This window comes from Ananas comosus, linkage group 5 (assembly GCF_001540865.1).
Source record: "Ananas comosus cultivar F153 linkage group 5, ASM154086v1, whole genome shotgun sequence".
Taxonomy (NCBI): Eukaryota; Viridiplantae; Streptophyta; class Magnoliopsida; order Poales; family Bromeliaceae; genus Ananas; species Ananas comosus.
In genome coordinates, this window is record NC_033625.1 from 13,734,866 (window position 1) to 13,749,267 (window position 14,402).

At 33.0% G+C, this 14,402-nt stretch overlaps 1 protein-coding gene across 1 annotated transcript; it reads left to right on the plus strand.

The window, feature by feature from the left end:
• On the plus strand, positions 3,009–6,364 carry LOC109710756 (LEAF RUST 10 DISEASE-RESISTANCE LOCUS RECEPTOR-LIKE PROTEIN KINASE-like 2.5). The gene is made up of 3 exons (XM_020233501.1): positions 3,009–3,870; positions 4,861–5,030; positions 5,128–6,364. Exons 1-3 carry the CDS (start codon positions 3,080–3,082, stop codon positions 6,264–6,266), a joined length of 2,100 nt encoding a protein of 699 aa, XP_020089090.1. The 5' UTR covers positions 3,009–3,079; the 3' UTR covers positions 6,267–6,364.

The window sequence follows — 14,402 nt, forward strand, 5'->3', positions numbered from 1 at the left end:
GAAATACACCCACTATATATATATATATTGTACCCCAATTCTAGTACTATTAGAATTTCTATTTCAATTAAATATTTAAATCTTAGTTGATTTAAATATTTATCCTAATCTATTTAGATTCATACTCTAATTAATATTTAAAATTTAATTTATCTTCAACAGATTGAAATATTAATTCTTATCTAACTAGAATTAATCTACAAATCTAACCAAATTCTAACAAGATTTTAGTTTAGATTTGATTCTAATTTAGTTAGGATTAGATGAGATTTAAATTAGATTAGAAGGCAAGTATAAGGAGGTGTTTAATTCAACTAGAGTGATTAGAATTAGAACTATTATAATGCATTGTATGGCCACATTATAATTAAGCAACCCACGTGAGAGAACTATTTTAGTCAATCCAAGCTGTTTTGTGCTGTAGGCCATTGAGCGCGTCGACCATATTTATTTTGATTTTGGGTTCTCAAGACACATATTTTGTACTCGGCCTTCGATATTAAATATTAATAAAATTTTGCTCACCAACCGTTTCTAAAGTAAGTAGCAAAAAATTTAGTGGTTGGTATTCGAGATTCAAGTTCGAATTCTAATTGATTCACATTTCCAGCTAAATTTATTTCTAAATAAAATAAACGAAGCGGCTAGCGTGCTACCTATCTCTTAAAAAAAAAAAATTGCTCTGTCTTTACCAACGAACGTAGACCAGTGGTCGAATCATATATATTTCTACGTGTTTTTTTTTTTTTTCTTGCATTACTTTTTAATCTTTTTTATGGTTTTGCTTTATCTGAAAAGTACAACTGCAGAAGTCAGTTTTGCTTTATCTGAAAAGTATAACTGCAGAAATCAGGTCATGGAAGCTGAAAGAGAAAAATATAAAATGCAAAGGATACTGCACCATTATTATTTCATAACTAGTGGGCATCTTCAGTCTTCTCTTTCTTATGGTCCCAGCAATCATGTTTGTGACCATTTTACTTTTAGGCATACATTAGTTAAGTGTAATGATTCGGTCCATTAGTAATAATAATAGGTTGAACTCAAATTATTGTCCCAAAATGTTTAAATTCAGTGTTTACTATTAATGTCTATGATCTCTTATATGCCTAATTATAATTTTATTTTTATTCGATGTTAGATTATTGAAGTGCATGTTACATTAAGAAAAACCAATGTAGGAGCACATTATGGGCTACGTTAATAGATTAAAAAATTTGAAAAAATTCAGAAGGATAACTATGCCAAAATTCTTATAGTACATTAATAAGAGTTTTTTTTTTTTTGGGGGGGGGGGGGGGGGGGGGGTTTTGTAAGGTGCGTGATTGAGCCAGAAGAAAAAGACAATAATATTTTTTTTTTTTAGAAATAGGTAGCACGCTACCCGTTTCGTTTATTTTATTTAGAAATAAACTTAGCTGGAAATGTAAATCAACTAGAATTCGAACTTGAGACCTCTGGTACCAACCACCAAGTCCTTTGCCACTTGCTCTAGGAACAGTCGGTAATAATATTGTTCAACGAGTTTGTTAGAAATAACCTATTCTTGTTTATTNTGATAATAAGGATGATACGATTGAGTTAATAGGTTTGCATTAAAAAGAATAAGAAGTTTTATAGAACTAAGAGTAGGTTTAATCACATTAAATATGAAAAAAAAAAATTATATTTGAAAACTCACGTTTGGATTGGTTAAGTTTAGAATAGTAGGAATAGTAGTACCTAAATATTAGTAAAATAATATTTTAATAAGTTAATAAATTAATTAATTAGGAAAATAACAGGATTGAGAAGCTTAGGATATTTACCGAGAAGCATATGATATTGCAAGCTCCAAAAGAGAAGGGCCCCAAGGTTTTGTGCCCCTTCTAGGACCAGGTCCTAATGGACCGCGTAAAAAATTGCATTATTTATTTTAATAAATTTATAATTGCGAGAATTACATAAAATATACTAATTAAATTTGAAAAGATAAATAATGGATTCAAATTTTAAAGTCAAAGTAACGTTGAGTAACTCAAATCAAACAAATTAATTAAAAAGTTGAATAGTAAAATCAAAGTTTAAAAAGATCGGATAGCCGACTCAAAATGGCCCATATCTCAGATAAGTTCTGTATGTTTTTGCCTAAAGTTTATTTCTAATTAAAGAATTGAAAGGAGAGTAGACTTTGTTTTTAGACTTTTCTCAACAACTTTCCACATCCAAAACTTGATTTAGCGGTTATACTTTCTTTGAAATCTTTGTTTCCACATGCTTAAGGCGAGCGTGTTTGGTTGTATATACAGTCGCAAAAAATAGTTTTTTGTGAAAAAAAAATCAGTGGAAAATTTTTTTACTTTTTGTAGTGTTTGATTTGTAGACGAAAAAAATAATTTTTTAATCACTATTTGCTCAGTTGAAAAAAAAAATCACATTGCATTTGATTTGGTAAAAGAAAAAAAAAATAAAAAAATTTTTATGCGGCTTAAGTTTTCATTTTTTGTTGACCGCATTTGCTTATCTCCCAGACCAGGGTTAAGGATGAGAGATGGGCCATATATGGAAAATATAAGCATTTCAGTTTTCTTAAATTCATAAAAATAAAAAATAAAAAAGTTTTTACGACTAAATAAACACTCAGAAATTTTTTTGAGAATACCTTTTCGGTCAACTAAACACACCCTTCGTACGGGAGAGTACTTTTTGTTAGAATTAATGTAATTAAATAGTCATCACTATTATTATGTTGTCCATTTGAAAGTGATCGATTAGCCCTACCATGTGATAGTTTCCTGCAAATTAATTAATCAGAGCACACAAGTTTGACTGATGCCAATTAAAATGGTGCTCATCGATCACACCTCAGGTCAAAGTCAGAGGTCCCACTAGTGTTCATCATAGAATTAATATATTAGTGGTGCTTTTATTGCCTCTTTTTTGTTTTTAGTACACGTTTCAACTTTATAGTTATCGATGAGACTAATTCTACGTGGTGGTGCTGTTATTGTTTTTCTCCACATCTTTTATTCCACAAACTTCGCTTTTTCATTAATAATTAATAGATCCTTGCCACCTAAAAGTCGAGAAAGATGGAAAAATGCATTATAAGAACATCAAATCTACAAGGGCAAATATGAGGAGGTCTAATCGACCTGTAATCACTCGTGAGGGAAACAAGAAGCAGCACTCGATCATGGTGGAAAGGCTCTCTCTTCTTCGACTGTTATGCCTCCTCCTCCTCCTCCTCCTCCTCCTCACTTGTGTTGGCGTCGCAGAAGGCCGCAAGAATCACGTCAGTTGTTCTTCGTCGTGCGGGCATTTGCATGATATCCACTATCCTTTCCGTTTGAAGAGCGATCTGCCGCAGTGTGGATCCCCAGACTACGAGATTCTCTGCGACGGCGGCAAACCTATGCTGGAGCTGGGGACGGCAAAGTACTACGTAACCAACATCTCATACACGAACCAGACTATCAGTGTGGTTGATCCCGTGTTTGTAGATGACAAGTATTGCCTTCTTCCTATCCAATCTCCACCTGCTAATTTATCGCATTTGTATTTCAACGTCGGAGACAACGGGGCTCTCTTTGCGAACTGCACGAGGCCAATCGACGACGACATGTACCGGAGCGTGCCTTGCTTGAGCAGTAACAACACATTTGTCTACGTAGTAGTTGATACCGGGGAATTCTCTGTGGAATCTATTGAGCCCTCATGCGGATTTCTGGCCTGGATTCCTATGCCCGTCGATCATGTCATGAACCCGACCGCCACCGATGTCTTTGAGCTCTTGAAAGAAGGATTCACACTTTTGTGGGATGTAGGCCCTGGATCAAAATTTGCCATAATATTAACGGATGTACGTGAATGCTTAGAAAGAGCAAAAAGGTATGAAACACTACCATATATTCACTACCAAGCCTACAAGCAATTTCAAATTAAGTTATGTGTAAAAGGAAATTTCTTTGTTAGAAGATAGTTTTTCAATACCCCATGCTATGATAGCGCTAAACTCATTTGCAACATTAGCCAAAGATTTAGTGTAAAGCTAGAAAATTATATGAAATAATTATTGTTCTCCAAAGGATATTAAGTTATAAGAGAATGGTGTTCCTAATACTTAATTATACTAGCGCCATTATAGTTTACTTTGTAGTAATTATTTTTTCAAATATACAACCATTTTATTATATTTTATCAATCTCTACATTATATTTTAGATTTATTTTTTATTTCTATCTTGTACTATTTTATTTTCTCTTAAATATCAGAGAAACTACTTTTTTCTCACCAATCTTAATTTACACTACCATTTAAAAATCAACATTACGTACCATTAATAAATCTATTATTTTAGGTAAAATCTAGACTTCATTAAGAAGCCTTGATTAAATAGTAGAAAAATATAGAAAATGAATCTCCATGATAAACTCATTGAAAATTTTTATTAAATCATTTCTGACTATTGGTTTGTGGTTTTATATATGTGTTTTGCTATTTTTTGTGTTTTTTTATAGGTAGCACGCTACCCGCTTCGTTTTTTTCATTTAGAAATAAACTTGGCTAGAAATGTGAATTAACTAGAATTCAAATTTGGATCTCGGGTACCAACTACCAAGTCCTTTGCTACTTGCGCTAGTGACGGTCGGTCATACGCTTTAAGTTTCAAAGTCATGATATTCTTTGACTTGTCCTTTGGTTGACAGCTTGTTTTATGTATAGCAACAACTACTTAACCAGACATAGGTTTTTTTCTTTTATTAGAGTTCAAAATTCTACGAGAATGAAAAGCAAAATACGATTAAATTATCCTAAAATATACATAATTAGTTTTCATTCCGCATGAACCAGCATACATCATATTTATATATTTTGCAGCAAGTTCGCGAATTTGACCCACAGCGAAGGGCTTCTCTTCCTTCCATACTTGTTGGTCAAAAGCGAGGCCAATTTCTTAGACTGTATGAACGATAGTTTAAGCAGCAATCATTATTTTCGCTATGCGGTCGCTGTGGTTGTCGTAATAGAGATTGTGCAGCTTTTACTAGGTAAACCTACCAAATGATTTAGCGACAAGTGACAAACTGATTTTTTTGTTTTTTTACCTCCTCTCTAATCAACAAACTAATGTGAATTTTTTTTCAGCATTATGGATGTTAGGGAGGTTCGTTTTTGCACCAATTTCACTTCTCAATTTACTGGCTTATAAGTTATGGATCAGTCATGTGTCTATTGACATTGTAGAAAAGTTTCTCCGAGACCAGCAAATGCTCTCAACTATGAGATATTCCTACACTGATATTATTGCAATCACGGGCCACTTTCGAGAGAAGCTAGGACAAGGAGGATTTGGGTCGGTCTTTAGAGGTACACTCTTAAGTGGCCAACATGTTGCCATCAAGATGCTCGAAAATTCTCAATTCAATGGAGAAGACTTCATCAATGAGGTCTCAACAATTGGCAGGATTCACCATGTAAATATAGTACGGCTTATTGGTTTTTGCTCAGAAGGATCAAAGAGGGCACTTGTTTACGAGTACATGCCTAAGGGATCATTGGACAAGTATATCTTCTCGGCAAGAGGAACTAGTAATAGGCCCTTTTCCTGGGATAAGCTCAATGAAATAGCACTTGGGGTGGCTCGGGGTATCGATTACTTGCATCGAGGATGTGACATGCAGATTCTACATTTCGACATCAAACCACATAATATTCTCCTAAACCAACATTTCAACCCCAAGGTTTCAGATTTCGGACTCGCAAGGTTGTACCCAAAGGATTATAATCTTCTTTCTATTAGTGCAGCAAGAGGGACCATTGGATATATTGCTCCGGAATTGGTATCGAGGAACTTTGGGATTGTATCTGACAAATCTGATGTCTATAGTTTTGGAATGCTATTATTGGAGATGGCGGGAGGCAGAAGGAATGTGGATCGAACGATGGAAAATACAAGCCAAGTTTACTATCCTTCTTGGATCTACGATCAACTTTCACAGAACAAAGGGATCAATGAAATAAATAACAATATTGAGATTCATGAAATAGAAAGAAAGTTATGTAAAGTAGGGTTATGGTGCATTCAGATGAAATCGTCAAATCGCCCTTCTATGGACAAAGTTGTAGAGATGTTGGAAGGGGATACAGATAACTTGCAAATGCCATCAAGGCCTTTCTTTGCATCCTCAGAGCCGACCTCCGCAAGGCAGCCTTCCATGCAATCCACTTCAACAGAATTATCGATCATTTTTGAGCAAGAGGACTATCCGAATTCGGACAAATAAGGGATGTAAAATTTGTTAGTTCAGTTACTCAAAGCTAAGTTGCTGTTGTGTGGAGCAACTCAATTATATTCAATGATTTTTAGAGCATTTCATGGCAAGTAACTTAGTTGAGGGGTCTTGATGCATGTGTATGCCAATTTCTGATAGAATAGATATTCTTTTTTATATAAATAATGCTGTAGAAGAAAAAAGAGAAACAAGTGCAATCAATATGTGTGGACCAATGGAATTAACTATATGTCATCTGTTTAAGTTGTCCTTTAGTTGCCTGTATGAATAGGGTTTCTATTAAACAAGTGTAGTGAGCTGCGCGATACGGCGGGTAGATAATATTCAATATTTAACTTTAATTTTTCTACTATATTTTTTCTTCTTTCAGTTAGATAGAGGTCTTAAAAAAAAAATTACACTTAAAAAAGTTACACTTAGCCTCACACGTGGAACACGATTATGGACGTTAATGGGATTTTATCATATAAATTATACTTTGCAATATATAAGATGCAAAATATATTGAAGTATGGCAACGACATTGAATGAATCGTCGATATGTTTTTATCCATTAAATAAACATTCATTTAATCATTAATCGTGCTTTTCAATACTCTAAAAAAAATATCCACATATCCATTTATAAATATTAATATATTAACATTATTTTCTATAAGACAACAAAAGCACTCCAAAATTATAAATGTATGGAGTTTCCAATCAGGCTTAATTGTAAAATTTTGTTAGGCAAAATGCTCTCTCTCTCTCTCTCTCTCTCTCTCTCTCACACACACACACACACACACACAGAAACAAAGGGGTGACGCAATTATTCTTATTTGTANTTTTTTTTTGACTATTCAAACACTTATAGAAATGAATTTAATAAATCTTTGTTGCCGCGAATGAACTGGTCCAGCCGCAGATATTTCTAAGACAAGTGGTCATTTATGGTAGAGATTAGATTTGTTTAAGTTTTATTTTTAAATAAGGATTATAGGTTCATGGCTTCCAATAAACTCAAGAATCTGTTATTAATTACCTCACACTTTCAGTGTTAAGGAACTCTTGATTAAGAGACCAAATGTAAATGCTGATAATAAAAAAAACCAAGCAGATAAATAAAATTTTATTAATATAATTTGTCGTGTACATGACTTAAGCAGGGGCATACTCTTACAGTACATGAATTTTATAAAATAAGAATACTCAGTTTATAGACTTGGCCGTCGATCGAGATCGAGTTAAGGTTGAATTTAATTTTAATTTGTGCAATTTAACGACTTGACGGTCAAAAGAGTTTGATTTGATTTGCTAAGTTTAACGACTTGACAATCAATTTGAATTTTAATTCAGTTTAACAATTTGACGGTCAAATGCTCAATTTAACAATTTGACGGTCAATTTGAATTTGAATTTAGTTAATCAACTTAGCGGTCAGATGTTCAGTTTAACGACTTGATTGTTAATTTGAATTTGAATTCAGTTTAACGATTTAACGGTTAAATGTTTAATTTAATAACTTGACGGTCAAAAAGAGTTTGATATGTTTTGCTCAATTAACGATTTGGCGGTCAAATATTCAGTTTAAAGACTTGATAATTATTTGTTTAGTTTAACAACTTGATGGTCATTTATTTAGTTTAACGATTTGACAGTCATTTGTTTAGTTTAACGACTTGACGGTCATCTGTCCAATTTAATGACTTGATGGCCATTTATATAGTTTAACGACTTAACGGTCATTTGAATATGAGGCCCATAAATTGGTTCATGATAAAGGCCCATTTGGAAAGCCCATTAAATTAGTTAATGAAATTAACTCATGATAGGAGGCCTATTTGAAAAGCCCATTAGTTCAGGAAATTAGTTAATGATAGAGGCTCATTTAGAAACTCCATTAAATGAGTTTATGGAATTAATTCATGATAGAGGCCCATTTGGAAGGTTTATGAAATTATTTGACTAAATTTGGTTTGGATTGGAGGCATTTTGGTGATATAGGTTTGGTAGTTTTGTGCTTTACAGGTTTTGGTGGTTTTATATATGAAATAGCTTGGGTTGGGTTTTATTTATGAATTTTGGGTTTTATGGGTTTTGTTTGTAGACTTTGGATCTTGGCTTTATTTGCATGTGGGTTTTGCATTTTATTTATGGACTTTGGGTCTTGGGTTTTATTTAGATTTAGATTTTATTTGTGAAGTTTGGGTTTCATGGGTTTTATTTGGATTTTAGTTTTATTTGTGGACTTTGGATTTCATAGATTTTACTTGGATATTGATTTTATATGTGAACTTTGGGTTTCATGGGTTTGATTTGGATTTTGATTTTATTTGTGAATTTTGGATTTTGAATTTTATGGGTTTTATTTTGTATGTGGACTAAATTTGAAGCCCATATGTGGATTGGCAATTTTAATGGTCGATGTGATGCATTTGTGAATTTAACAGTGTAAAACAATTCAAATCTGATGAAATTTTTATAATTATTTTTTAAACTATTTAGAATGAATTAGTATATTTGATCTTAAATTCAAGTATTTTATTATCATTTTTTATGAGATTTTTATTTTCAGCCATTTATTTTTAGACTACTCGTTTGATAGATAAATAATGACAAAAAAAATTATGAAATTTAGTTTTCAAATACTATCAATAGTGTAGATCAAGTCTAGCAGAGCCAATCTTTGATTTGGAAACCGTATTATTGAAAACAACTTGGTAGCACGAAGGCCTCCGTGTTATCGATAGTATACTAGTTCGACTTTATATATATAAATCTATATGTATATATAAGAGCATAGAGGTCTCCGTGCTCCTAAGCTGTTTTCAATAATTAAACTTTCGAATCGATGATCAACTCTGCTAGACTTGATCTAGCGTATTTAAAGTATATAGCAAATAAATTTTACGATTTTTTCATATCATTACCTAATGATCGGAAAGATTCAAAATTAATAATTAAAAAGAGCTTTGGAAGCGCTGATGAGTTTTGAAAGAGAGTTTTGGAGGAGTGAGTTGGAGGAAAAGAACTTTGGAGGAAAGAGAATTGGAGAAAAAGGAGTTTGGAGGAACAAGAGAGTGTTTTGGCAGTAAACTTTTCGCCAAAATCTAACCTAGTTCCGTTACTTCAATCAAATTCTGTTGACCGAAAACTAACGAAATAGAATAACATGAATGAAATATTAAAGTTTCGAACATTAGATATCTATTTTACGAGTTTGAAGGGTAAAATAAGACTTCGTAAAAAAATTCAGGGGCAACGATGCAATTTACCTTTGGATGATTTCGCATCCAAGGGTGGAGAATCATCCACTAGTCATATGATGTGACTTGTAGAGTGAATCTCACCCTTGGATGGGATGGGTGTAAAGTCTACACCCACTTTCAAGTGTATACCTAACATTGCTCCACATATTTACAGCTAAGTTTATTTCTAAATGAAATAAACGAAGCGGGTAGCATGTTACCTATCTCTCAAAAAAAACATTGCTCTACATAAATAAACGCATGCGCGGACAAACACACACGTATAAGTTCGTTGGTCGGGGCTCAGGTTGGTTATGATCAGCCCAATTAGGCCCTAAACTATTTTGGGTTTAAATTTTTGAGTCCAATCTAAGCCCAAAGTAGTTTCAAGGCCTGGGCCAGCAGGCCCGGTTCCACCCCTAACAGGAATGAGCACTTAATGATGCAACTATCATTTGAATTGTCAATCTGCACTGGAATCTCTAATTTGTGAGATATTTCTGAAACAATATAAATAATTAAGTCCAAAATTAATGCATTTAGGGTAGATTCTGCTAAATTTATTCAAATAGTGATGAACAGTTAGAATTGAGCCATCAAATTTATCATGATATTGCACGCTTTACTTGAGCCGGGCTCGAGAATTGCAACCATATAAGTAAATTTAATTTAAATGTATGGATCCTTTGAAATCCACACCATATATTAGGGATGTCAGTGGGTACACTACAACAAAACTATCTTTTAGCGGCGATTATTTTTTAAATTAGCGGCAATTACAATTGCCGCTAAAATATTTTGTGGCAATTTTAACAATTGCCGCTATTGGCAGGGTCGCTAAAAGCTTTAGCGGCATTTATTACGGCGGTCGGTAAAAATTCAAATAAATGCCGCTAAATATTATACAATAACGACTATTATAAATGTCGCTAAATAGCATGCAATAACAACTATTATAAATGCCGCTAAATAATATACAATAACAACTATTATAAATGCCGCTACAATTAATTATAATTGCCGCAAAAAACATACTAAATAATTGATTAATAAAGCTTATAGCGGCAATTAAATTAATATTAAAATACTTGATTAACAACTAAATACTACAATAAATTGAAATATTAAAAAATATTAGTAACCAAAAAGCATTAATAATTTGTATAACAAATAGTCTCAACTCTCAAATTACAATCTCAGAATTCAAATTAAATTTCAAACATAAGTTCTAACAAAAAATACTTGTTCAAAATATAGAAAAAAAATAACAAACACCGCATGATTGACACTCTTGCTTCCCGCTTCAATTTCCGTAGCTCCAGCTGTTCTGAATCAACCAAAAAGAAGTCATAAAATAAGTGTCCGAAATTACCAAATAAAAATCATCATATCAAATTTATGAAAAATATAAAAGTTAGGTTGTTGTGATTTGGTCTAGTTTTTCTTTTCATTTTGTAACAATAACACTTAAATTACGTAGACAAGCACATCTGAAAATGAACATGAGAACAGCAAAAAAAGATTTCAGTCCAATATCAAGATGGTCAACTCAAATGCAGAGTAGGTGATGATCTTTTGTTTCGCCACTTGTTGCAGTAGTATTATGATTCTGAGTAGAAAGACATGCACGCATCCAAAATTACTTAATTTGCACACAAAATCAAGTTATGACTACATATATGGCAACGATATGGGGACACCAATGAGGTGCACATATTTAGGACATCTGCAAAATGCTCTCTATCAGAGAAAGTTTAAATACAAATTAGATACCAACCAAAATATGTCACACATGATTGACATGACAAAAATAATACATACAAAGAAACGAAAAAAAAAAGAAAAAAGCAGCAGAAGCAAATTATCCTATTATAAAATGAAAAGAAATGTTCCACTAAGAAGCTATTCTCTGAGAAAGAGGCTTTGCTAAACATCAGCGCACACAGGAGGAATTTGAGATTTTATAGCCAAATAAAACAGACACTTCCATTGTGGTAAACAAATCTATGCTTACAAAAGAACCATAAACTAAACAAATGGTCATTAGCTTATTCTAACTAATTTAAGATGCAAGGGTTTCATCCAGAATGATGTCTGATATCTGATGTCTCTGAGGACACAAATCAAATGGCATTATTACAAGGAAAATATGTATTACTAAGAATAGATAAAACCCTTAAGTAGTTGTATGCTTTTAAATTAAGTTAGGACAATTTTAGTCACATGGTTCAGCAGCTAATAGAGCAACAAGACTTACATATTCACCAGGACAAAGAGAGAGTGCAAGTATGAGCTTGGATCATCATTCTTTATTTCTATGTTAATACTGTGGCAAGTATCTCGATGAGGTTATCCGTATAGATGTTAAACTTAGAACAACACTATCAGTTATAAGTTAAGATCATAAGATTACACTAGTTTGCAAGCATGGAAACCTACACGTGAACAGTCAAGCATCCACACAAAACTACAAGAATATAAAAAGGAAGAATAATACTAATAGCAATAAAAGAAAAAAGAGGGATGAAGGAAATCAGCAGCAGAATTATCTAGGTAGCAGAAGATATATAGGTGCTGCGGACATGACCGGTTGAATTGGCAAATTCTTCTCTATGTGTTTTTGTTTTCTATGAGGATTAATTGTAGGAAAGGATCCTTTTCTTTACATGGTTTTTATCTCTAGTTGATAGTCCAACTAATTCACATGAAAATTAATGACTCTTGAAGGAATCATACTCTCTTCAATGGTAGATAGTAGAATAGAAATATTACTAGATATACTGGTATCAAGAGACGGGGAATCGCAGCAGGCAAAGATTTTTCTAGACATGAACCAGACGATGTGCCTTTGAGTTAGACTTGATGCTGCAAATACTAGATAGATTAAGGTAAAGTAGTATACTTGGATTTTTTTTAAAAAAAAAAAAAAGAGTAGGTTGAAAAATTTTAAATGGATTTATAGGCTTTTGTAAAGGAATGAAAGAGACGGTACTCTCGATGTTTGGATAAATAAGATGAGGGGAGTTAGACAAGGAAAAAAGATGTTGGATTTTGAACCTAGAGAAGGAAGAAAAGTAACTTTCAAACATTTATTTGGATTGCAAGGATAAATGAGATAGATTCTGGAAACAGGAACCTAACTAATAAAGAGAGGAAATGTGACATTGAATCAAATTTATACGACATATGAAATCAAGTTGGCACAGAGGTTGAGTGGGATGTGAGTCATGTGACTGAAGCAAGTCGATACACAATCAATTTTCTTTCACAAAACTGCAAGAGAACAAGGAGGTGGAAGACTGAAGAATTCTAACCTACTAGCTTGACCGTTAAGATTATTAAAATTGTTTCAGTGGGCAGATCGCGACAGGTTGTAGATGAACTGGTTGATGGATCTGAAAGTGTCTTTTTCCATAATGGTATCAATGCTTGCAAACCTTGGCGAAAAAACTAAAAAAGGCAAGAAAAAAAAATGTTTTTAGGCATTAAGCATTTATACTAATTAAAAAAGATCAAAACTGCACATCGTCTGAAGGAAGAGAGAAAGGCTCTTGGCAATAATACTGCGGATACTATCTTGTACAATTCTTCCTTATTGTGCCAAACTGAGATGCTGCACGACTATTTATAGAATGAAAAGATCAAAAGAATAAAAGAAAACATCCATTATAAAATCCCAAGCATGTGAATGATGAAAATATAATCATGCAGTAATTTAGCTTATTTCACACTATTGATAGAAACACTTCCAAAAATAAATCATAGCCTACTGCATAAAACAAGCAGAGATCCTACTTAAAAGTGAAACTTTGATCCAAGTAACTTAAGATGATTATAAGTGCATCTAAAAAACCAATAAATAATTGCCTAAAATCACAACGAGCTAAGTAGTTAATCTACAAAAACCACATAATTCACATGATAAAAGTGGGTATAAGGCAAACAACCAAAGGGCATTGAGTTTAAAACTAAAGGAACTCATATTTCACCTAAATTCATCTTTTACTAACCTCCAAATCAGCTCCAACAATGATCCAGCCAGCTGTGGGTGAAGTTAAGCTCTCTACTAACCTTCCAAAAGTTCAGCTATAGAGGAAAACTCAAGAATCCTGTAAAATTCAGCAATTTCGCATTTCGGTTAGTAGAGCCCAAAGAAAAGAAATTCACCCTATAGCACCTTTTAATTAAGCTTAAATACACTTTCCTCTTGCTCTAGGTGAAGGTAGACTGGTCCCCTACTCATAAAAAGCTCAGCTAATGAGACAGATTTAAAGAAAATCCACCAAATCCAAGAAATAGTCCAAAATCCCATCTCCAATCTAACTCGCAATCACGTCTACTAACCTGAATTTCCTGGATAAAAAGAGAGAGCAAGTTGAGTTGTAAACACTTCATTCCCCTACTATAACACACCAATTTGAAATTGTAGCTAATCTTGTTATAGAGGAAAACTCAAGAAGCCTTTTCAAACACTTCCCTAGAATTAATTGGGAACGAATTAAATTAGGCAAGGAGTTTAGAAAGACTTGAACTCATGACCTCCTACTCTAATACCATGTGAAACTATAAAAACTTAAGATGATATAGAAAATGTCTTAATATTTTACATTTAACACCAAGATTCAAGAGTTTCATCCAGAATGTTTAGTTAGTAGCTGCAAATGCTAAACAAAAATAAAATGAGAGGTAAAAATGTATGAATCAACAAAAGATGCATATATGAAGCACTAGATGAAATAGAATCACATAAACAACTGCCTTTACACAATGAAAGTGCCATAACAATCTTAAAGGATACTGCAATATAAAATAGCTTCCAAAGTCAGTTACCTTATCACATAGCTTCTGTAGTTCAGTCATTGCCGCAGGAGATAATATGTCTGGTCGAATACTAAGT